General features: G+C 36.1%; 2 protein-coding genes across 2 annotated transcripts; one reads left to right on the top strand and one right to left on the bottom strand.

Moving 5' to 3' along the window:
* The first annotated feature begins 8,267 nt into the window (after nt 1–8,267).
* On the top strand, nt 8,268–10,134 carry LOC121788980 (DNA-directed RNA polymerase II subunit 4). The gene is made up of 6 exons (XM_042187551.1): nt 8,268–8,428; nt 8,693–8,801; nt 9,063–9,140; nt 9,427–9,460; nt 9,538–9,606; nt 9,895–10,134. Exons 1-6 carry the CDS (start codon nt 8,380–8,382, stop codon nt 9,970–9,972), a joined length of 417 nt encoding a protein of 138 aa, XP_042043485.1. The 5' UTR covers nt 8,268–8,379; the 3' UTR covers nt 9,973–10,134.
* Nucleotides 10,135–10,286: 152 nt separating this feature from the next.
* Nucleotides 10,287–12,732, bottom strand: LOC121788992 (succinate dehydrogenase subunit 6, mitochondrial-like). Its single transcript, XM_042187556.1, has 3 exons — nt 12,502–12,732; nt 11,789–11,891; nt 10,287–10,695 (listed from the first exon to the last, which is right to left on the bottom strand). Exons 1-3 carry the CDS (start codon nt 12,670–12,672, stop codon nt 10,553–10,555), a joined length of 417 nt encoding a protein of 138 aa, XP_042043490.1. The 5' UTR covers nt 12,673–12,732; the 3' UTR covers nt 10,287–10,552.
* Between the last annotated feature and the right edge of the window lie 13,181 nt (nt 12,733–25,913).

Here is a 25,913-nt window from a genome sequence, read left to right as displayed (position 1 = left end):
GGTAATTTGTAGGCATGGTCCAATAAATACTCGTTTTTTATGCATTCTATTTGAACAATTTTTTTACGTAAAATGTAATAAATTTTTTTATATTAATGCAGTGTCCCTAAAGTATATTAATGTCATCTGGCAGAAGGTCCTCATATCCAGAAATACAGTAGTAACTCCATTCCATTTTCGTCAAGAAAATATTCCATCTACTTATTTTCAATTTGCTATTGCAGCAATTCATAATCCCGGCATTTCTACTCCACCGCGCTTGGTGTTTTTCGATTCAATTATTTAGGAATTAGGATAGTAAAATTATTCTACTGCAAATGTAGTGTAAGAGAAACATGCAATTCAAGTTAAACGGTTCAGAAAGAAATACTCCATAAATTAAAAATAAAGTGATAATAATTGAAGAAATGAATAGTCTAGATTTCTCTTTCATATTAGCAGACTAAATAAGGGGAATTATTGTAAGATGAACTTTGTTGTTTGTACATTCACAATCTTATAAAAAAAATGCGTGAATGTTCAGACTTATATATATTTAAAATGTTTTTGCAGTTTTTTAAACTTTTTTTTGGACATTGAGGAAATAATGTTTATACATTTTTATTTCTAAAAACCAAACACAATGGACCAAATATTTAAACGGCGAGACAAAATCTCAGAGTATTAATACAACTTAAATAAATTCGTCGTCAAACTCAATGACGTTTTCAATGTGGATCCTCTGGTTAAAATGCTAAATTCTCATTGGACATTTTTATCACGTGTTCTAACACATTGTTTTTTATTTTTGTTAAATATTGCAGTTCAGAATTTTTTACTATACTACACTATTATTGATATATTAAGATACGTTTTGAGAATGAGGCGAATTAATTACTTAATGTATGGTGCTCTATTATTAAAGAGCAACGCCTATTCTAACTCAAAATATACACGCAATATATGTATACATATAACTTCAAATAAAAACTTTGTTATGCTTTCGATAAATTGAATTCAATTTTATTCTAAATTGGATTGCATTATATAGAATGTATCGATTTTGTGGCTGATAAATTAGTTGGTATAAGATGATACTCGAAAATTGTAGAGATCCTTACGGAACTTAATAATTGTTGGGGATTGCATTATTGTTTGATGTGCAATTCTTATAGATGTGACAAATCCTAATTATATGTCTTGTTATTTTAGGCATTGGTGGGGCCTCCTTGTATTTTGTTTATTTCCGTCACGGAACCAAAAAAACACAAAATAAAACTGAGTTTGAGATCTGAAAAATAACTAATCATTCATTCCACTCGGAAACTATAAAAAGAAAAAGAAATTGCTATTTTGGACTTCCGATAGCTTATACTCATACCTCATGTATCATAATTCGAGTTTACTTTCCGTGATTAATATATTCCAGTACTAACTTTCGGCAACTTTACTTTATATGATACATAGTATTTTATTTCTATTTGAAAATAACTAAATAAGTCTTGAGGTCATCATCATCACTTAATTAAGTCTGGTAGACGACGGATTTAAAGGGAAAAAATTTGAAAATTACGTGGCTATGGCAAATCGCGGATCTAGGTAGGCATGCACAAACCGGCCCGGCCCGCCGGTTAACCGCCGGTTCGGGCCCGCCGGTTCATGAACCGGAATCGGACCCGGACCCGGAACCGGCGGTTTGAACCGGCAGGCGGGTTGAAGGGTCGGAAGGGCCGGTTCAGGTTCGGCAATATATTGAACCGTGAACCGGCGGTTCGGCGGTTCGAACCGCCGGTTCAAAGGGTCGAACAGTGTTTTGTAGGTTAGGGGTTCGTAGGGTTCGCGTAGGGGTTTAGGATAGCCGTTGGAACCGGCGGTTTGCGGGGTAAACCGCCGGGTTGAGGGGTAAACCGGCGGTTTGTCGGGGTAAACCGGCGGTTCGGGAGCCGGTTTCCGACGGTTCCGGCAACTTTTCAGAGGCTAGGTCGTAGGGTCAGTGTTTAGGCCTGCAAAACCGGTCATAAACCGCCGGTTTTCGTTCAGAAACCGGCGGTTTTCTGACGCAAACCGTGGCGAACCCGTCGGTTTAGGGTTGAACCGCCGGTTTCGGACCTACGTGGACTTTGATTCCCTAATGCAAATGAGCAATTGGGATACGTAGGCACCTCAACTTAAATTAAATTTAAGTTGAGCTCAAGTCCTTTTTCTTTTATTTCTTTTTTTTCCCCATTAATTCCTACTTTAAAAATATGCAAATACAATTACATAATTGTATTTGTATATACTCTAGTCGATGAAGTATATTTCTCTATACGGCTAAATGAGGGAAACTTTTGACAATTCTACTATAATTGTTGATTGTTAGACGAAACTCAACATTTAAAGTTGAATTGCTAAAGGTGTCCTTAATTAAGTTATGTAGAAAGATCTTCTTCGCCGGTTAAGAGTATATATATAATACACTTATACGTTTAAGAACTTCAACGTCGTTTCTTGTCATTTGTAATTAGTTCTTCACTAGTAGTCTCATTTGTATTTAAATTTTGTTTAAGACTTCAAGACCGCCATATGTTTTCAATTTGTAATTGTTGTAACTTGTAACGTGTAATTTGTAAACATGCAATTTCAATAAAATTGCAACTTTAGCCGTATTTTTTTTAATTTTATTTACTCACATTTCATACAAAAACAAACTTGAAAAGTGTAATGTAATTTGATTAAAATTGAAAAGTTGAAAAATGCAAAAAAAAAAAAAAATCGTCGAACCGTCGAACCGGCCCGGAACCGGCGGTTCAAGCCGAAAACCGGCGGTTTTGAACCGCCGCGTAAACCGCCGGTTTTTTGAACCGGAACCGGAACCGTCGGGAGCTAGGCGGGCCGGTTCAGGTTCATGGATTTCTCGACCCTTGACCCGCCGGTTCGGGCCCGGAACCGGCGGTTCCCGACCCTTGTGCATGCCTAGATCTAGGATCCTAAAACGGAAATAAAATTTATCGGAAGCAATGGAGGGGGGAGGGGTAACGTTGGAAGCTCTCGGAAGGGGCGACAATGGAAAAATCACGTCCGAGTCATCCACCACTGGCTATGGCCTCTGAACGTGAATACATATATTTATGGTTATTTAAAATTTGTAATGTTAGAACGAAAAAAGCACCTCGTTTTTTGTCGCGAAATTTCCCAATATAGAACGAACAAGAATAATTAAACAATTGAAAAGGTTCTTATTTGATATCTTGCGTAATATATGTAAACATATGGACCTTAGAGCATCCACAACAGCGAGCAATTGCTCGTCCGTCCGTCCGTCCGTGCCAGCGGCGCGGCACCGCTTTCCGCCGTTGCGCTCTTGCCACTGGCATGGCGCTGCTCGATGCATCGAGCACGTCCGTGCCAGCGAGCAGGCGACGTGGCACGTTCTGATTGGCCAACGGCATATCCGTTGGAAAATAAATTTTTTTTTAAAAAATCAAAAATAATATCAAAAAATAAAAAAATATATATATTTTCACAATCCCAAAAAAATGGCTGTTTTTTTGCCCGTTTTTCTGTATTTTTTGAATTTTTTTTTATTTTTCCCCAAAATCATCTATAAATACATACATTCATCATCCATTTTTCACATCAAATCATCTCTCATTCATATTTTTCATACAACTTATCTACACCTTCATCTCTCACTCAAAACATCAAATTGATTTCACCCATCTCATTGCGGAAGTGAAGCGCGCGAAGAACAAGAATATTACGAACAACATTACGTCGCTTATGAAACATATGTCGCAGCGAATACCCCCGCCCCTCCTCCTCAACCAACTAGATCAACTCTCCGCTACATCCATCGTGACCGGGAGGGAGCCCACGAAAGGCTCGTTGCCGACTATTTTTCCGAACAGCAGCGGTTTTCGGAAGATTACTTTAGGCGTCGTTTTCGCATGTCAAAGCGCTTGTTCATGCTCATTGTCAACACATTGTCCGCTCGTGTTGAATACTTCCAAACAGGTCCAGATGCAGCCGGTCGGCAAAGTCTCTCGGCGTTGCAGAAGTGTACGTGTGCCATCCGACAACTCGCTACTGGGAAAACAGCCGACCTCTTCTACGAGTATTTGCATGTCGGTGAGTCCACTGGAATCCTTTGTCTTAAAAATTTTTGTGAGGGCGTTCGTTCAGCTTTCGGTGATGAATTCCTTCAGGCACCCACCACCGATGATTGCCAACGGTTGCTTCGTCTTCACGAAACACTCCATGGCTTTCCCGGTATGCTTGGCAGCATTGACTGCATGCATTGGAGGTGAAAGAATTGCCCGACTGCTTGGAGGGGGCAACACTTAAGCGTCCACAAAGGCGGCGGCCCAACACTTATCTTGAAGCGGTCGCCGACTACCGCCTATTGATTTGGCATGCATATTTCGGTGTTGCCGGATCCAACAACGACTTGAACGTGTTCTATTCTTCACCCCTCTTCAATGGTGTGTTGAATGGTGTAGCACCGGCGATCGATGGTATACCACATGTATACCACATGGGTTACTATCTTGCTGATGGTATCTACCCAAGGTGGTCGACTTTCGTGAAGACGCTCAGCAACCCGCAAGACCCGAGACAGGTTCTTTTTGCGCAGCGTCAAGAGTCCGCACGGAAAGACGTCGAAAGAGCCTTTGGGATCCTTCAAGCCTGATTCAAGATTGTGAAGGCCCCGTCTCGGCTGTGGTACGTGAAAAATATCGCCGACATCATGTACACGTGTATTATCTTACACAACATGATTATAGCCAACGAAGGACCGAGGGCGGCTAGCTTTTACGACGAGGATAAAGTCGGAAACTCAAGCGCGAGGTCTTCCCCACGCCGAGGTGTGCATACGACGGTGGGTGAGAGGATCGAAACAAGGCACACAATGCGCGATACCCGAACCCACGTTGAGCTACAAGAAGACCTAATCAAACACATATGGGCGAAATTCGGCCACGAGTAGTGGGTTTTTAATTTTATGAATTTAATTATGTAATTTTTAATTTTTAGGAGTTTAATTATGTAATTTTTAATTTTTAGGATTTTAATTATGTAATTTTTAATTTTTAGGATTTTAATTATGTAATTTTTTTTAGGATTTTAATTATGTAATTTTTAATTTTTAATGTATTTTGTAATATTATTCCAAGTATTTTTAATGCATTTTAATTTTGTGGAAATGTTTTTATTTAAATTGAATAATGGAATGGTGGGACCCTTGTGCTCGTCCTTATGGAAGAACACGGATGTGAGTATTGTGCTCTTGCCTAAGAGCATGCAGAAAAAGTGGGGTCGGACCCACATCCGTGCTCGTTAGCAAGAGCACGAATGTGGATGCTCTTATCTTTTAGAATGAAATTAATTGTCACGATTTTATCTTTTAGAATGAAATTAATTGTCACGATTTTAATATTGACGTTGTTGGGTGGCGGTTGGTGTGGTGGCTACTGCATTATTATATGGAAATTTGTGTACTAAAATTTTGTTCCCTTAATATTTAATCATTTTTTAGACCGACTACCCAGCAGCTCGTGCAAGTGAACTTTAGGCCATCCACAACGCTGTTCCTATATCGTTCCTTAACCGTTCCTTAAACTATTATTTGCGGGCCTATTGTACTTTTTTACTCCATTCCTTAACTAAGGAACGAAATCCGCAACCCTCCGTTTCTTATCTGTTCCTTAACCGTTCCTTAAATTACTATTCATTCAATTTCATTTTTTATTTTTATTTCCAACCCAATTCAATTAAAACAAACACACTTCATTACATAAAATAAACTTACAACATAAAATTCGTAAAAAAACATAATTTAATAATTTCCTAAAAAATAAAAGTACACAATTTAATAATTTCACCCCCAAAGTTTGCCCAAATTTGCTCAATTAGATCCTCTTGGAGTTGGGTGTGGGCGCTAGAGTCGCGCGTCCTTGCACGAGTAGATAACCGTTCTTGTATAGACGGATGCGCTCCACTTCGAGGCGGACTACTTGCGGTTGAGCTTCCGGGGGATTCGGGGTCGAACTAATTTCTCACCTCAGGTCCTTCGTCTTGGACAATCATGTTGTGCAAGATTATGCACGTATACATGATGTCGACCATGCTCTCCATGAACCACGTACGAGCCGGGGCTTTGATGATGTTGAAGCGCGCTTGGAGAACCCCGAACGCCCTCTCCACATCCTTGCGAGCAGCCTCCTGCTTCTGCGCAAAAAGAGTCTGCTTTGGGTTCGGAGGCCTGCTGCACGTCTTCACGAAGGTAGGCCACTTCAGGTAGATGCCGTCGGCGAGATAGTACCCCATTTTATTAAGCCGGTTGTTGGCGACGAAGTTGATGGCCGGCGCTTTACCGTCCAAAACTTTGGTTAAGAGGTCGGATTGGTGGAGCACATTTACGTCGTTGTTCGACCCGGGGACCCCGAAGTACGCGTGCCAAATCCAAAGCCGGTAGTCGGCAACGACCTCGAGTATAACGGTTGGGTGGGTGCCTTTATGGCCGCTCGTGTAGGACCCCCTCCACGCCACCGGGCAATTCTTCCATTGCCAGTGCATACAATCAACGCTGCCGAGCATCCCGGGGAATTCGTGCACTGTTTCGTGAAGGTCGAGCAGGAACTGACAATCGGTCGTGCTTGGCCTTCAGAGAAATTCGTCGGTGAAGGCTGCCCGGATGCCTTTGCAGAATTTGAGCAAGCACATTCGCCTAGTGGTGTCTCCGATGTGGAGGTATTCGTCGAACATGTCGGCCGTTTGTCCAGTCGCAAGCTGGCGGATTGCTCCAGTACATTTCTACAGCGTCGTGTGGCTGGGACGGCCGATCTCGTCGAACCCTTCCTGGAAGAACTCTTCTCGGGCTGCCAAAGTATTTGCGATGTGGAGAAATAGCGGTTTCCCCACGCGGAAACGGCGACGGGAGTAGGTATCTCCCCAAACCGGAAGTAGTCGCGTACTAACCTTGCGGCGGCTTCCTCCCGGTTACGATGGATGTACGTACGGGAGCATCGTTGGGGCGGCACGGCTTCTTCCGCCTCCCCCCGTCGATCTTCTTCAAGTGATTGTTCCATTATTTGACGCATTTGTTCAAAAGGATCCATTAGTTTGATTAAATTTGGGAGAAGAAAAACAGAGTTGATTTGAGATGAAAATTGGGGTGGAAATAGAGAGGATTTGCGAGGAATAGATGTGTGTTTGTGAGTGAAATGAGTATGAAATAGGAGTATTTATAGAGTAAAGAAATTAAAAAAAAATAAAGAAAATTAAAAAACTGATAAAAAACGGTAACATTACCGTTGCAATTTTTTTTTAATTCAATTTTTTTAAAAAAAATGAATTATTGTGTCACCATGACGAAACCCACTCGCGGGGGCAGCGAGTGGGCGTCATGCATGCACTGGGAGCTCGCCACGTCGCCTCGGCGCGTGGCGAGACGTGTCGTGCCGCGTCTCGCGGCGACGACTCACGGCACGGCATGGGGACGACACATGCATCCACAACGCGTGTCTCCACGGTTTCATTCCGCAGACACGGAACGCGGCACCGTGAAGGCACGTGTTGTGGATGCCCTTATAGGTATTTGTGAAATCAATATCTGTATACTATAGTAAAAAATTATAATTTAATCGAGTAACTACGACTTATACTCAGATTTTAAGTTGGCTAGTTTGTAAAAACTAAGGTCATTTCATTCTTTCACTATTCATAGAAGTACTTTCTACTTCATCTATTAATTCAGAGACAATACCTCTAATCCTTAATCACTTATTCATCACATCTTTTCACTATTCATGGATCCACTATTTTTATTCTTCAATTTAAAATGCAACTAACAAAATAAAATTTAAATAAAAATTTCAATTTAAATTTGCATAATTTAAAACAAACATAATTAAAATCCTGAAGAAAATATATTAATAAAATAATAGAAAATAAAAAAGTACACAATTAAAATCCTAAAAAATTTCTTGACCTGAAGGTTCGATCTTAGCTCGAATTTCATATTTAATTTTCATAACATAATTGGAAAAATAATTTCTTATTGTTCAACTAAATCCAAAGATTTAATCATGAAGGGGAAGGCAATAATTTAGCCGAGCTCAAGGATTGAATTTAAAATAGCCCACGTAATTAATTAGTAAGATCATTTTAACTAATAAAACCAGCCCAATTCATAAATTTCCAAAAATGGGCTCTCCTACTTAATTAGTTCTGCTGCCCAGATTGTTAAAGACTGAATCGGCCCCATCTCATATTTCTGCAGCCCAAACTTATTTTATTTTTATTAGTCGAGTTTCGAATTCATTACCCATTGTTTTTCGGAATCGCGTCAATACACAATCTAAGAATTAAATCACTTCCATCCCTGTTCCGATCAGATTTTTGTTAGCAAAATTTACGATGTCGGCGGAAGAAGAGGAGAACGCCGCTGAGCTTAAAATACCCGATGGTAATTGAATGCATCTTTGGTTTTTTCCCCCCAATTTTCATGGTGGAAACGATTTTACTTTATCAAATTCGTCTTCGCCCTGATTTTTACATCTTAGGGTTTCGTTGTGTTTAGGGTTTTGGTGAGTAAGCTAATTATAAATTATATAAATACGGTTATTGGGATACAATTTCTGTTGAAGCAATTGTGTTGTAACCTCAAGTCTTGTGTGTATGGGATAATTGGGATTTGTATGCGAGCTTACTCACTTTTTTTCTTCTTCAGAATTTTTGAAGGCCAAATGTCTTATGAATTGTGAAGTTTCCCTTATACTTGAACATAAATATGAGCAACTTCAGCAGATGGCTGATGATCCAATGAATCAGATGTCTCAGTAAGTATATTTACTTTGGGATTTTCATGTTTAGCCCCTGTTGAATGTTTCTTTTATTAAAATAATGTTTATTCGTAAATTTGATTGCTTATATGGTTCTTTAATTGTTTTCTATATAATGATAAATTCTTGTCCTTAACTGCCAAATTTGTATTTGCAATCCTTTTCATTGACAATTTCGAAGAAATTGTTCATATTTTAACTTGCCATATATAGGAAATTTATGTATGCTGCTAGATCCTGATTGTCTCTCATTTTCAGGGTGTTTGAGAAATCACTCCAATATGTGAAGCGTTTTAGCCGGTACAAGAACCCTGATGCTGTCAGACAAGTTCGAGAGTATCCTTTTTATCGTTTATTTGCAGGATCCTGTTTAGCACATTCATACTTGTTTATGATAGTGTGGTCTGGTTAAACTTCTATGCAATCTCTTATATTGAAATTGCATAAGAGGAAATATGGTCTCTTTTGTTGATTGAACATATTTGTACCATCTATGTTCAAGAACTGACTATATTGAATTTTTATCTTAGCTCGTCATTATTCATTTGTGCATGCCATCAGAACTGAAAGATCATAATATCATCTCTCTGTAGACAAGTGTAATTCTTAACCCAAGTTACAGAATTCTTAGCAGATATCAGCTTGCTGAGTTCGAGGTAATTTTCACTTTTTCTGATCAATATTGTTTGTGTATTCACTCTGAAGAAACATTTGTAAACTGTGTGTTTTGCAGCTCTGTGTACTTGGGAACCTTTGTCCTGAAACAGTGGAAGAAGCTATAGCTATGGTTCCGTCGATCAAGGTACACTCATTATCTCGATTGCAGCTCTTTATGTTTTTGTGAAACTGGAAAGTTAAACCTGGATATTGTAAGTTAAGCATGCACTTTTATATTCTAATGTTTCCAACCTAAAAGTTACATCACCAAGTATCTCCCTCCAATTTACTTGCCCGTTTTGTTCCATGGATTGCAAGACGTGGGAAAGGAAATGAGCCACCAGACTTTATCGTAATGTGAATGTTCTCATAGTAGGACATTTATCGACATTGATGACTAAGGTTCTAAATGACGGCTTTTCTTTCTTTACAGACCAGAGGAAGAGCTCATGATGATGAGGCAATTGAGAAGATGTTGAATGATCTCTCCCTGATCAAAAAATTTGAGTAGTCATCTTTTTGTTGTGAGCATATGGCATTAAGTTGTGGCCATAAAAATACATATTTTAGGGATTGCAATTTACTTATTTCGAATCCAGCTTGAAATATTTATGTTGTATGCTTTGATAATAGGATTCTGATCAGAGTTCAGTACATTATTATCATTCCCACATGTCGTTATTTCTGTCTTGAGCCGTAGAGGTCTGTGGACATAAATAAATACTAGTAAAGAGAGTTTACATCAGCTCATCAGAAGGGTAAAATTCTATGCATATTCCCTGTTTCTTAGTGTGTTGAATAGTTAGCGGAGAATGAGAATCTATCTTTATAAGAAAGAAAAAATTGTCATAAATAAAAGATTATTGTTTGGGGATGGAGGGAGTATAATTACCAGCATTTACATTCTATTCCGAGACGAGAACCCAGGGAAGTAACACGATAAACACTATTTGAAAACGACTAGGTGAAACAGGACATTAGTCCTACATGCAAAAACAAAGAGCAAACAAGAGAGATAGAGAGACAAATCTCATTATTACTGCAAGGGGTGCTCCATTTGGTGTTTCTATGGCCTAAATTAAAGGCTCTCCTCAGGTTCTCTTCTGCAACCACTCATTGAATTTAACCTGTGCTCCAACTGTATCCAGCCTATATAACTGGTACCAGTGGTTAGCAGCCTCAGCTCCCAAGGTGAATCCGACTACTGCTCCAAAAGCAAAAGACAACACAGTACCTGCCAGGACGAATAAGTTTATGAGATATTTATGTGTTCGGAGAAAGACAAGTCCACTAGCACCATTTCTAGTCCAACCCCTAACATGTGAGAACAAGTAAAAAAGGAATACATCATTCAAATAATAATGGAATAACAGTAACAAAAATAACGCAAGGCATCAAAGAATGAAAGTGCAACAATATACAAGAAAGAAGCAGCAGATAAGAAGAAAGTTAACCCACAAAGAGCAATAATTATGCCAAATACACGAGGGATGAAGGGTACTTCAGACAATTGTGTTTTAGGCCTAGTGATACTCAATAAAAAACTAACAAGAATCAACATTCCATACAAATTGCCTCCATCTTTCCAATGTCAAGACCTAAAGTAATTACACCGCACATCAAATCAAAGAAATAACAGTACTTCCAATACCCTCTTCATCTCATAAAATTCCCCACAATTAGCCAATCAAGACAAAAAATGGATTAATGGTAGATTTTTTACAGACATATTAACTAGTGGTTAACAACTGAAAAGTATGCAATACATCACTCATGGAATTCATTTTGTGTTGGTTAAGAGTATCTGGATGAATATTACTAAGTGCCATACCGACTGTGGAGAAAAATACTTGCTGGAAGTCCAAACAAATTTGTTTCATAATGTAGCACAAATATCCAAAGTGAAAGAGACACAAATATAATAAAACTAGAAAAGAATCACCATTCCATACACCTTCATCTTTCCAATGTCAAAACCCCATGAAAATACACCAAACATCCTTCAAAGAAATAATGGTACTTCCAATACCATCTCCTCTTTATCTCCATAAATTCCCCAGAATCAGCCAACCAAAAAAAATAGATTAATGGTAGATTTTTAACAGATAAATCAACTAGTGGTTAAGAAGTGAGAAGTCTACAATACATCACTGATGGAATTCATTTGTGTTGGTTAAGAGTATCCGGAGGAATATTACTAAATGCCATATTGAATTACTGATTGTGGAGATAAATACTTGCTGGAAGTCCAAACAAATTTGTGTTCATAATGTAGCATAAATATCCAAAGTGAAAGAGCCTAGACACATAACAAAACTAGAACATACCGTGAGGGCTCTTTGACCACCTCCAAGCATTTCCACCAGTTGTAATCGCTCCAACAGCAGCACCTACATAAGCAAAGTTAGCTGCTTCCTCTGCAGCCTTCAGCTGCAACATGAGGCAGACAAGAGGCAAGAACCAGTATCAAGATAGGGTTACGAGGGAAAAGTTCATCTATCAAGCCTTGAAAATGGAAACCAAAAACCATCAATCTAATATCTTGGGAGAATAATCCAGAATTGCAGATATATAATATCCAGAAAGCCCGTTCCCAATCAAATTGTCAATAATTCCAGATATAATGTAATGAGAAATTTCAGTTTCCAAGCAATAAATACAACCAGAACAAAATAATAATTCTACATAGGCCTAACAAATTACCGTCAAACTTCGACCTAATCTAAAAATTCTAAGAAATAGCAGATGCCTCATTCGCATTTCACAACAACCATCTTCAGAGATTTTACTGAATTCATATTATAAAGCATCAATCCCCAAGATAAAGTGATGAAACATCGAGAAAACGCATGAACAAACTTACACATATAACAATTAACCAGTAATCTTATCCATTCGGCCACACAGAGAACACACAAAGCAGATCAAAATTAAGCATCAGAAACATCAGAAAGAGTTCAAAATCACATAATTTAGCGAGCACATCCTGAAGGAACAAAATTAAGAAAAAAAACAGATTGTGAGACAAATCAGAACATACCGCAGGTCCGTGGACGGGATCAGATGTGATGAACTGCTGGACGGCGGCACTACTCCGATGGGACAAAGGTCTATCAGGGTTTAAAATTTTGGAATAATCGTCGAGATGAAAACTCTTTTTCACAGAATGCCACAAGCTTCTTCCTGATTCCTCGATTTCGCTCATTTTCATCTCCGCTGCAGCGATCAATTGGTTTTGGCTTTTGGGGATTTTCAGTCCAACAAAATCACTTTTTTAGTGATATATTTATATTTTCAATATTTTATTGGGTTTTAATTCTGATTAGTAACTGTATAAGATCGACCATCCACAATAGGAATAGCCCAGCAATAGCCCAGCCATAGCCTAGCCACTGCCACATCATCAGCACTCAAAATCCTCCTGTCACATCATCTAAACAAGCAAATAGACCAGCAATAGTCCAGCCATAGCTTAGCCACATAATATCCACATCACTATTAACAAATATATACAAAATGAAATAATTAACAATCACTCAATATACGAAATTTAATTTACGAGACATATACGGAAAAAGTTTAATAATAATATTAAAATTTTAAAAAGTACAATAATTTAAAAAAATACATTAATTTTAAAAAAATACAATAATAAAAAGGAGTGTCAATTCACTCCTCGTCTCCGTCGTCGCCGCCTCCGTCGCTGTCGCCACCACCACCACAGCCGCTACTCCCGGAACTAGGCTCGTTGTTGAGATCCATTTCCCTTGTTGATCTTGTACAGAAATTAAGATAGAGAGAGTACTCGTTAAAACAAGTGGTGCGAATGAAAATGACGAGCAAAGTGCGTATATATAATGTTTCGGAAAAAAAAAATTAAATTTCGCGCTAGGCGGTGCGCTGGGCGATCCGGGCGCTGCAATAGCGCCGAGCGGACCGCCCAGCGCCACGCGACCGCGCAGCGCTGCGCGGTTTCTCACTACATTCGCCCGCTGGGCGACTGCAATAGACCGCCCAGCGAACCGCCCTCGGCTGGGCGGCATTGTGGATGGTCTTATGGAACCGATAATCAAATACTCCATCCGTCCAAACTAAGATGGTATATTTTCCATTTAAATTATCTAAGATAACATATTTATATTTTTATTAAGTTTTTTTCTTCAATTTCGTAGGGCATCCATGATAAGAATAGCCCAGTCATAGCCCAGCCATAGCATAGCCACAATAAACAAAATTATAAAAAATAAATAATTAACAATCACACAAAATACGAAATTAAATTTACGACACAGATACGGGAATATTCAATAATAATATTAAAATTTTAAAAAGTACATTAATATAAAAAACACACTTCATTAAAATTAAAATAACATTACAACATCCTCATTAAAGAGTTTGTCCCACATCGAAAGTGGAACATAAAACATTCAAGGATGTCTCTATAAAAGAGAAACAACCAAAAATGAGTTTGTCCCACATCGATAGTGGAACATAAAACATTCAAGGATGTCTCTATAAAAGAGAAACAACCAAAAATGAGTTTGTCCCACATCGAAAGTGGAACATAAAACATTCAAGGATGTCTCTATAAAAGAGAAACAACCAAGAATGAGTTTGTCCCACATCGAAAGTGGAACATAAAACATTCAAGGATGTCTCTATACAAGAGAAACAACCAAGAATGATTTTGTCTCACATCGAAAGTGGAACATAAAACATTCAATGATGTCTCTATAAAAGAGAAACAACCAAGAATGAGTTTGTCCTACATCGAAAGTAGAACATAAAACATTCAAGGGTGTCTCTATAAAAGAGAAACAACCAAGAATGAGTTTGTCCCACATCGAAAGTGGAACATAAAACATTCAAGGATGTCTCTATAAAAGAGAAACAACCAAGAATGAGTTTCATAAAAAAAACATTAAAAAAAAAAATTAAAATTTCCGCTCCCCGATCAGGAGCCTGCAATAGCGGCCAGCCGATCGGCGAGCGCTTGGCGCTCGCCGGCTGCAATAGTTCGTCGAGCGGACCGGCGAGCGCCAAAAATCGGCGAGCCAGTGCGCTCGCCGCTATTGGAGATGCTCTTAGTACTCCACACAAACATAATTAATTAATGTACCTTGGATAAATTTAGTACTCCATAAAATCTATGTGAGAGTTGTAAATTCAAATAAATAATGTGGTTTAGGTGACAATTATCCATTTAATGTACATATTCTTTCATATTCTATAATTCACTTATAGAGGCGACAAATCCTACATAAGAGAGAGTTCCAATACAAATCCTGCATATGACGGAATGTATTAAAACGAAACACGAATGAAACTTTTTGTATGATTTATATAAACTTTAAACTCGTTGTACTATTAATATGAAACAAATGTGAAACATTTTGTAATATGAGTCATGTATTTATCATGGCAAAAGAAGCCATTGTTGCATGTATGTATCTATTCATTCAGCACAAGCTACAAGTCAAGCAGAAACTAGAATTGGTAATTGTCATTCTGATGCAAAACGTATAGAGAAACAAGAATGAACGAGAAGTAATCAAGAAACCCTAGTTTCTATGAAAATGAAATTATAATTATCAAAAATCAACTGTGGCCCAAAACAAAAGCAACGCTATTTATAAGCATCTAAAAATCCTAGAAATTCAAAAGAAAATAAAACGCAAATTAGAAAATTCAAAATAAACCCGAAAAAAATAGTAAATTGCAGTTCAATTCCAAATCGCGTTTCGCATGTACCGTGCGAATTTCAAATCATTCTGACACCGCAGGTTTTTGCCCGATTTCTACGTTGAAACTGCATCATACTCCCCCTCTTGAAAAAGACTCGACCTCGAGTCTGCTTCATCTGCTGCCACCACTTCATTCCCTTCAACATCTTCATCCTCGCTACCACCTTCATATGGAGATAAATCAGCAACATTGAATGTAGCTGACACATTGTACTGACCTAGCAAATCCACCTTATATGCATTATCATTTATCCGTATGAGGATACGGAAAGGACCATCCGCCCTTGGCTGTAACTTTCCCCAACGCCCTCCTGGAAAATGTTCATTTCTAAAATGAATCCAAACTAAATCACCCTCTTGAAAAACCACCTTCTTCCGCCGCCTATCAGCGCGCAGTTTATACTTGTCATTCTGCTGGATAATGCGCTATCTCACTTGCTCATGCAACTCCCGAATCTGCTTAGCATGTTCCTCCCCAGCGGAGCTAAAGTGTTCAGTGATGGGAATAGGCACCAAGTCCAACGGAGTGATTAGGTTGCGCCCATAAACAATCTGGAAAGGACTCTTACCAGTTGTTCGATTCTGTGACTGGTTATACGCGAACTCTGCCTGGGCTAACACTAAGTCCCATTGTCGAGGACTGTCACCAACCAAACTGCGCAGCAAATTCCCCAACAAATTCAGTGATGGGAATAGGCACCAAGTCCAACAGAGTGATTAGGTTGCGCCCATAAACAATCTGGAAAGGACTCTTACCAGTTGTTCGATTCTGTGACTGGTTATACGCGAACTCTGCCTGGGCTAACACTAAGTCCCATTGTCGAGGACTGTCACCAACCAAACTGCGCAGCAAATTCCCCAAACTCATATTAACAACCTCAGTTTGTCCATCTGTCTGTGGGTGATACGCGCTACTAAACTGAAGCCTCGACCCCATTCTTCTCCACAAAGTGCGCAAAAAATGACTCACAAACTTTACATCGCGATCAGAAGTAAGAGATTTAGGAATACCGTGGAGCTTGACGATCTCTCGAAAGTATAGCTGAGCAACCTGACTTGCATCAAACGTCTTATTGCAGGGGACAAAATGCGCCATTTTAGAGAATCGATCCACCACGACCATGATCGAGTCTTTTCTGCCTATGTGTGAGGGACAGCCCCGACACGAAATCCAAACTAATATCCTCCCATGGCACTGTAGGAACTGGGAGAGGAGTGTATAAACTCGCATTACTGTGACGGGTTTTGGCAACATGGCAGGTCCGACACCTCGCCACAAACTTAGCCACATCGTGCTCCAACCGCGGCCAATAGAAATTATTAGAAAGCAAGGATACAGTCTTATCCTTCCCAAAATGACCCGCAAGGCCCCCTCCATGAGCCTCATCAACAATCGCGACCCTCAACGAACAAAGCGGGATGCATAATCGGTTTCGCTTTAAAAGGAACTTGTCGTGAATCTGGAACTGCTGAAAACTCCCCTTTGCACACCTTATCCAAATATCACGAAATTCAGGATCATCACGATATAGATCACTAAAAGTGTCAAATCTCACTACACGTGCCTGCATAGATGACAACAAGGCATGTCGACGACTCAAAGCATCAGCCACTCGATTCTGCACACCAGCCTTATGCTTAATCATAAAGTTGAACATCTGTATGAACTCCACCCATTTAGCATGACGAAAATTTAACTTGTGTTGTTCTTGTATGTATTTCAGTGCCTCATGATAGGGGGAAATCCAGCCCGATGAGGTCTATTGCGCCGGAGTGTCGTTCGATGGACGATCCATTATTCAGCGACGTCTTCACATCATATGATGCGGATGAACCGTCGAAGAATAGTAATAGCAATATATTTTTTATATCGGTGTATGATAAGCCTGTATACGACGAGGATATATTGTCGATGCCGGTGTATGATAAGCCCATATACGACGAGGATATATTCTATGAACTCCCTGGATTAGTGAGCAAATCCCTGCCTCCTTCCATGAAATTTGACAACGCTGTCGAAGACGAGGGCGTTGCCGTCGATGACAATGATGAGTTGGAGGAAATTGTGGCTATGCCGCAAAGAAAGGTCACAGACATGGACGTGGCCTGGACTGATAAAGAGCATGAGCTCTATGATTCCACCTATTTAGAGGATCTTCCTGAGTTTCACAAGTTTGGAGTTCTTGCAAAAAAAAGACTAAGCAAGAGGCTATCTCCCTGTTTTCCTTTGTGGATGCATTTACGAAAGAGGAGCCCTTAGGACCTGATGATATGTGGTATTGTTCTCAATACAAAGAACACAAGCACTCCTCCCTCCATTAATGATGTATACGAGCTTAGGGTTGTTTGGACCACCTCCTGCAGTCCTATGTTATTTATTGAGTGAGTAAAGTCATGCATTTTCACTTCACAGATTGGAATACATACTTAGATAAACATCTAGCATTAAATTGCTACAATTTCCTACTCCGTATCTTGTCATTAATTGCGCATTTACTATTCTTATTTATCTTAAATTAACGTTTTCTATTATGACAATTATAGTATTATGAAGGACTATTTGTATGTACATACATTTAACCTTTGATTTTTTTTTTTCTGATTTTTCTCTTGATTAAATTAAGTATATGTGAGCACACTTCTGATTTCCTTTGATAAACAATTACAATCAAATAAAATTGTTTTGTGAATGGTTCTAACTTTTCCCTTTTCAAATTATTGTAATATTTGGTGTTTTAGAAAATATATCCTTTTTTATTTTTACCGAACTAATTCCAATATCTTGAAAAAGTATCAAATTTTAAGAGATTTTGTGAATTGAGATAATTGTGATTTTTTTTCTTTTAAATTGCTTTTGATTAGGATGATGAGTGTTTTTATTTATATATTAATACTTGATTCTTGTGATTTAATATGATTATGTAAGAAATTGCATAATTTTATTAATTTAAATTGTATGATTCAAATTTTTTGATGAATTATTATTTAAAAAATTTAGTCTCTTTTAATTTTACATAAATATAAATAAATACTCATAACTAAATTTAAAATAAATTATTGACATTAATTATTTACTGAAAAAATTATCATTAAGAGAAAATCATACAATTTTAAAAATTTGGTGAAATTTTAGAAAATCTTAAAGTTTAGAGAAAAATTGAATATCTTAAAAGCTTGTGTATCTACGGTCAATTTAATTTTGTATGTAAGCAATTTATAGCTTTCCATAAATAATATGAGTGAATATATAGATTTACTAAATAGGAGTAGTAATAAAAATGAAATTAAACTTAGAACAATTGTTCTTTCTTTCAGAAAATAAGATTAGTAATGGTACTCTATCTACTTGCTGACTCAACTTTAATAGAGGAAAAGCATCATAACGCGTTGATCACATTAATTAAAATGTTAATAATCGACCTTTTTTTCATTTAAACTTATCACTATTATATATATAAACCCAACAAAATACTAATGTATATTCAAGCCCAACTTTGTAGCCCAAACAAGTGTAGGGCAGGCCCAACAAAGCAAAAAACATGATATTCAGAAGCATACTAACTTCAAATCAGTCGACACGCGGCCCATCGGAAATTTTGAAAAGGGCAGCCGCGTTTTTTTTTTTACCGCGTTAAATAGTGAGGGTGGCCTTCTGTTTTTCGTGTTTTACAGAATAAATTCTATATTATGAGATGATTTAATTTTAAAATTATATTCCTGGTAGATTTTGCTTTTAAATTAATTTAAATTATCGACTGAATTGACTGTGGATAGAGTTCATATTTCTGAATCTAGTATAGTACTATAAAATTCAAAAATTTATAAGTAAAGTAAAAATTTAGAGTTGCGAGCTGAGGACATTTTATCTCGTTTGTATATTTTTTTTCATGAAAAACATAACTCATAAATGTGGTCAATATTTCAAAGTATTTATAAATGAAATGTGACCACAAATTAAGTTTTGCTTTCCCAAAATTGTAACGGTTGGTGTGCCAACCATTTTATTTGCATTTAATTTTCACTATACAATTAATATTACTATGATTTTAACTTCAGTTTGTATATATTTGGTGTTGGCGGTAAAGATAAAAATTAGTTGGATCGATTCTTCAAATTTAATTAATTGTATTATAAAGATAGATATATAGGCATGCAGGATATTTCTTTCATCCTTCTTCGGGGAAAATGTAATTATAGGTGTTTATATGCTATGACATTTTGCTAGCTAAATTAGCATGGATAAATCTTATATTCTTGCGGATGTTTGGTTTGTAAGATTGTATATCGGGATTAAATATGCAGTGTGTTTGGTTAATAATATTCAATCACACAGCTCAATCATAGATGAATAATTATGAGATAATTAGTCATTGATAATCTCTTATGACTAAAATAATCTCACAACTGTATCCTAGATTACATCTTAGTACTATTTTATCCAGGAAACCGAACCCCATCTTGAGGTGTTTGATTTATCATGGCAAATACGAATTTTGGAAATCAGTATTTCATCATTAAAATAAACTTAATTGCATACATAGGGTCCATATTATAAAGTAGAATAAACTTAAGTTGCACAAAAAAATACTGATTAAATTTGCATTAATTAGCTTGCATCATTTTGATATTGAGATTTACTGATGGGTCGTCACTTTCATTACAATTTGGTTAAGACTCAACAATTATTTGTCTTATTTATCTCTTAATTATCTTTTGTCTATATTATACATAATCTCACACCATTTTTAACTCCACTTATTCAAAAAACATCATTTATTCTCTTAACCATATATTCTCTTAACTATTAACAAGTCACATTATTTAATTGATTTTTTTATTTTTTTTTCCTATCAATTTATTAAAAAATCAAACATTATTTCAAAGTTATAAAAATGACATTTTATTGAAAAATATAATTCAATCCAAAAATCACAATTTGTTTTAAACGACAAAATACATAATCATAAAATCAAAGCTTCGCATAAAAGCATCTACCACTGTTGAAGAGTTACGCAAGAAAATTTGGAGAGTTCTTGTTGAAGGCCATCTTGACAACGTGGGCAACTTGAATCTTCTTATTCTTGAAAACATTTGGCTTGCGGTCACATGGTCATGTTTGTCACAGTTGTAGCAATCACAACAAAAATTCTTGGTTTGTTGCTTACTTTTTCCTTTGTCCTCGACATAAGGGATAACTCGGGATCATCTCGTTCCAAAATGATGGCCTTTTCATTAAGAGTGTCCACAATGGGGGGCCGCGGCCCGCGGCTCGGTGCGCGGCCCCCATTGCAGAGAGCCGAGAGGCGGGGCGCAGGGCCGAGAGCCGAGGGCGAGCCGCGGCCGCAGCCTTCACGCGGCTGAGCCGTGTGAGCTGCAGCCCTCCATTGCAGCGGGCCGCCATTCGCGGCTGGGCCACGGAATTTATTTATTTATTTTTTTAATTTCGAAAATTATTTATAAAATACTAAACTTCCATTCCATTTTTCCAACTCCATTTTACTTCCATTTTCCTCCAATCTTTCCAATATTTCCTTCCAATTTCAATTCAACCTTGCAACTATGGATTCAGACGCTGAACAATTCCAACAAGCGGTAGATCTGGAGATCCAAATTATTTTATTTTAATTAAATTTATAAATATTATAAATTTAAAGTATAATAAAATTTAATATAGTTAAATTAAAAATAACATTAAAAAAGAAAACAAATTAATTTTTTTTATAGAGGGCCACATTTGGTGGCCCTTGTTAATTTTGTTACTTTACCATTGCGGAGGGTCACATGAGAGCCACAAATGGTGGTTGGGCCACATTTGGTGGCCTTCAAGGGCCACCATTGTGGACACTCTAATCATACCTTTCACCTTTTGACCTTTTTTAGCATGTCTAACTCAATGCGCAATATCACGATTAAGTCCTTAAAAATCATCTCCTATTGTTTGTGCTTGAGGTAGCTCTTGAAGTCTTTTCAAGTTAAATGCAATTTCTAAATCATTGTTGTAACAATAATTGCGTCTTGCAGGACTATCCCATCGACAACGGCGTCGTGTACAATGAGTTGTCGTGTACAATGAGTTGGAACTCTAGTACGTACTTGATCCATGATAGATCGAGAATCGATCATTTTGTAGTTCTAAGTACTTAGAGATCAAACTTGCACCCAACAATTATAGGTAACCGCGATCATAAAAAAATACTTAATCATGTATTCTCATTTCGTCAATTTAAAATATGATCCTTTTAAGGGACATGAGTTTAATACATAATTGGTAAAGTAAGAGATATAGGTAAAAGGAGTGATTGAAGTATTGTTAGTGAAGAATGAGTCCAACCTCATTAGAAAAAAAAAATTCCTAGAATAAAAAGTTTAGAGTTTTAAGGATGGATTAAAAAGGAAATAGTTCATATTTAAAAAAAAACATATAAAGTATTCAACGTCAACAATTACATTTGAACATAGATTTAAGCAGTCGGCTAATATTTTCAAGAACTATATGAATATATACGTAGGGATGTATTCCGATTAATATGTTAAATAGTGTTCAAAATCAAAACACTTGTAGTCCCTTGGATCTTGTGATCTAACGGTTAGATTAATGCCACGTGTTATCTAATAATATAGATTATTAGTCTAATAATGTACTATTTTAGGAAAATAATGTAGCATTTTAGTCTAATAATGTAGCATCTTACCCTAATAATGTAGCTTATCCCAACCATCCAATCTAAGGATCCAATGGCTGAGATTTGCTTTGATTTTTGACAGAATTTCACTTATTGAACATAGTGCCTCCTATGTACGTATACATAAACAACAATGTTGCTTCGTTCACTAATTTCATCTCCGGGGTGTGTTAGGGTCCTTACAGCTTTTTAGTGTAAAACACAACACAAATCTCAGCCCTTGGATCCTTAGATTGGATGGTTTTGATAATTAGACTAAAATTTTACATTATTAGACTAAAATGGTACATTATTATCCGAACTACATTATTAGGCTAAAAATCTACATTAGTAGATGACACGTGGCATCAATCTAACCGTTAGATCACAAGATCCAATGGATTGCAAGTGTTTTGAGTTTTACTTATATTTAGCGTTTGGATATGAATACATCCCTATCATCTCTAATGGTACTTTAAAACTAATTTTCTTTTGTATTTTTGAGTAAAATATACCCATTTTTTTGGTTTAAATTAAAATAAATCTAAATCACTTTTCATATTTTGTGTTAAAAAAAGGGGAATAAAAAATAATTTTTTTAATTTAAATTAAATATAAATAGTTAGAGTAAAATCGGTACTATTTTGTTATAATAAATCTGAATTTAGTTTAAAATAGTTAAAAATACTCTGACTCGTTAAACACATGTTTCTGTGTTTATTCAATTCGATTAAATTCAGAAAGACCTAAATTTTCCGTATATTTTAGGTAAATTAAATCGGAGGATTATAAGTCAAAAGTTTGTTCAAACAAAACACATCACGTTTTTCATATCTATACAATTCTATGCATTTGCGTCTCAAGTGTCATGTATTTCTTTGCTGATTTCCATAAAGTTGTGTTTTGTTCTTGAAAGTCAATACGTCCCTAATTAACCCCATTTTCATTTTTAAGTATTTTTTGTTACTAAGAAATAAGTGTCACTTATATACTTTGTAGATTCCAGATTACTTAAGTTATAGGTCATGTTTGATTGGCGGGAAAGTAAAGTTGGCAAGGAAAATGATTCCTGGGAAAATGAATCCCGGGAATATGATTTCTAATAACTTTACTTTCCCGTGTTTGGAAAATATCAAAATCTGAAAGTATATATTTGATTTAAACACTAAACTAAAAATATACTTATCATTTTTTATTTATAAAAAATAATAATACATATTATTTAATAAATTATTAATTACAAATGATAATAATTATATTATTTTATTTATTATTACGATAGATAGTTTAAATATGCATTATACCTCATAATATATAATAATATAATAATAAATAAGATTATTATTATTATTATTATTATTATTATTATTATTATTATTATTATTATTATCATTATATTACTTAATTTTTAATTGAATAAATTTTATAATTTAAAATTTCACTACAATTTTATTGTTAATTACTAATTTATAAATTAATAATTATTATATTATTAATTTATTATAAGTATATTTAAATATTTAATAAATTATTATTATTATTATGATAATAAAAATAAAAATAAATATTCATAATATAGTTATAATTATGATAATTTGAATTATAGTTATTTATTATCCTCAAATTAAGTATGGTTTATACTTTTAAATTATTTTTAGAACATTGTAATAAATAATAACAATAATAATGATGATGATGATGATGATGATAATAATAATAATAATAATAATAATAATAATAATAATAATAATAATAATAATAATAATAATAATAATAATAATAATAATAATAATAATAATAATAATAATAAACTGTACTATATTGCATTAAATATGTAAGAATCCTTAAACTGGGAAAAAGAATACCTAAGAAAAGTTAGGATTCAGAATCCTGGAAAGTTGTACTAACTTTCCTTGTTTCAGGATTTTGATTACTTTCCCAGTTTGATTAAAAACGAAAACAAACACAAGATTTTAAAATTTAAGGAATCAGATTACTTTCATAGACAGAATCCTGTCAACCAAACATGGTCATCGTGCTATCCAAATTACGTGGTACTTTGTACATTTTATTTTTTATAAAAAAATTTATTCTGTCTTTCTTAAGTTTTCTCTTACTTTAATTTCTTTTTACCTAATCTTTAAATATTACTCTCGTACATGCTAGAATTATTTACCCTTTTTTCATTTTTTGTATACGGACCCCAAATCCATTAACTTTTTACGCTCATTATCAATTACTCCCTCCGTCCCACTTAAGATGACACGTTTTTATTTTTAGTTTGTCCCAACTAAGATGTCACATTTTCTTTTTTTGGAACCTTCTCTCTCCTATTAATACACACAACCACTTTTTTTCACCCCTATTAAAATATTCATCTTTTTTTCTCTCTCTATTTTAATACTTTCACCCACCTTTTCTCTCTCCAATTAAACATATTAACCAATAACTCCTAAAATCCCATGCCGGCTAAGGAATGTGTCATCTTAGCCGGGACGTAGGGAGTATAAAACTAATATTAAAAATAGATCTCACATTCCACTCACTTTCTCTCTTTACTTTTCTTCACAAAGTCAAATAATTTCTTAAAACTTATATCAAGTCAAAAGAGTTTTTAAATGGTGGACGAAGGGAGTAATTTTTAAATTACGTATCCGATTCAAGTACCTTGAGACAAATGAAGAATATTATATACTCTCCCTTCCTTGAAAAATATGAACATTTGGTTGTATACGAGTTTTAATGCATGATTAGTAAAGTAAGAGAAAGGTAGAGAAGATAGTGGAAGTATTGTTAGTGGGGAGTGAGGTCCATAATATTAGTAGTATAGTTAGATATTTATAAAATTTAAAAAATCATACTTTTTAAGAATTGACTAAAAAGAAAATAATTCATACTTTTTAGAGATAAATGAGAGTATGAACTACTATTATCTTTCTTAAATTTAATTTAATGTTGGGTGTTTTACTTGGTAGAGCTATCATTTTCACCAACTATAAGAAAATATTGATGGGACAAAAGACATTCATATTGAATGTGATGTTCAGTTAAATCCCTTTTAAGTTAGCGTCAGAATCTCAATTTTGGCTATTCAGAGAAAATCTCATTTGGTGATTCTTCAATCTAAAGTGTAGCTCTTGTTTAAGCTGTGTATTTATATGCTATGCTGTGATGATACAATGGAATGATAATGACATCAAATGACCCATATATATATACGTAGTGATTATGATGCATCGGCCAAAATTTACTAGTGTTTATGATTTCTGCCGTAGGTCATTCAATTTATGCTCGATCATTAGCCATCAATAAGCATTAATTAGCCACTTGCCTCACATAAGGTAATCCTTTAAACCGTTTCAGGGCAAAAATTAATTTTTGTGTCAATGTTCTCTAGGCACAAATATTAAAAGATAAAACTCGTATTTTAGCGAAAACTTTACATTTTCGATCGAATCATTTGATCTCCTTTCGATTAATGTTGCATAGTAACCAAAGAGAAGTTGGAACTATGAATTTATGTCTTTAGATGCCTTGTCCTTGTAAAAAATGTACATGATGGCAATAGATTGTTGATTCAACAAGACTAACAATATTTTGGTTGAACATAGAAACATTTATTTTGCTATTCCTAACCATCTTTAGAGCATCCGCAATGGCGCCCGTCCCGGCGACGTCCGACCGGCCTGCCGGACGTCCACCATTGTGCAAAGGTGACGCGGATACGGACGTCCGCTGCGGACACTGGAGTTCCGCGGCATTCTCGGGACGTCCGTCGCGACGTCCTTGCGGACGTCCGCCATTGCGTTGACCCCACGGACGTCCGCGCGGACTTCCCGATTATTTTATATATTTTTTCAAAAATTCTATAAATATGGCTCGTTGAATTTCATTTCATTCGCACCACTTGTATTAACGAGTATATCTCTCTCTCTATTAGAAATTATATTTCCGGATGAATTTTCTACACAGCTCGACCCCAGCCACGGGCTACCGCTCTTTGGACCCCGCAACCCGGGGGCGCTGCCCCCGAACCCCCGCCT

The sequence above is a fragment of the Salvia splendens genome, chromosome 2 (genome assembly GCF_004379255.2).
Source record: "Salvia splendens isolate huo1 chromosome 2, SspV2, whole genome shotgun sequence".
NCBI classification, from domain to species: Eukaryota; Viridiplantae; Streptophyta; class Magnoliopsida; order Lamiales; family Lamiaceae; genus Salvia; species Salvia splendens.
This window is presented reverse-complemented; position numbering and strand designations above follow the sequence as displayed.

Excerpts from the sequence above, each read along its gene's own strand:
- LOC121788980 (XM_042187551.1), top strand. The coding sequence starts at position 8,380 with ATGTCGGCGGAAGAAGAGGAGAACGCCGCTGAGCTTAAAATACCCGAT. Across the intron at positions 8,429-8,692 it reads TGAGCTTAAAATACCCGATG|AATTTTTGAAGGCCAAATGT; the intron begins GTAATTGAATGC and ends TTTCTTCTTCAG. Across the intron at positions 8,802-9,062 it reads CCAATGAATCAGATGTCTCA|GGTGTTTGAGAAATCACTCC; the intron begins GTAAGTATATTT and ends TCTCATTTTCAG.
- LOC121788992 (XM_042187556.1), bottom strand. The coding sequence starts at position 12,672 with ATGAAAATGAGCGAAATCGAGGAATCAGGAAGAAGCTTGTGGCATTCT. Across the intron at positions 11,892-12,501 it reads ATCCCGTCCACGGACCTGCG|CTGAAGGCTGCAGAGGAAGC; the intron begins GTATGTTCTGAT and ends CTCATGTTGCAG. Across the intron at positions 10,696-11,788 it reads GTGGTCAAAGAGCCCTCACG|GTACTGTGTTGTCTTTTGCT; the intron begins GTATGTTCTAGT and ends TCGTCCTGGCAG.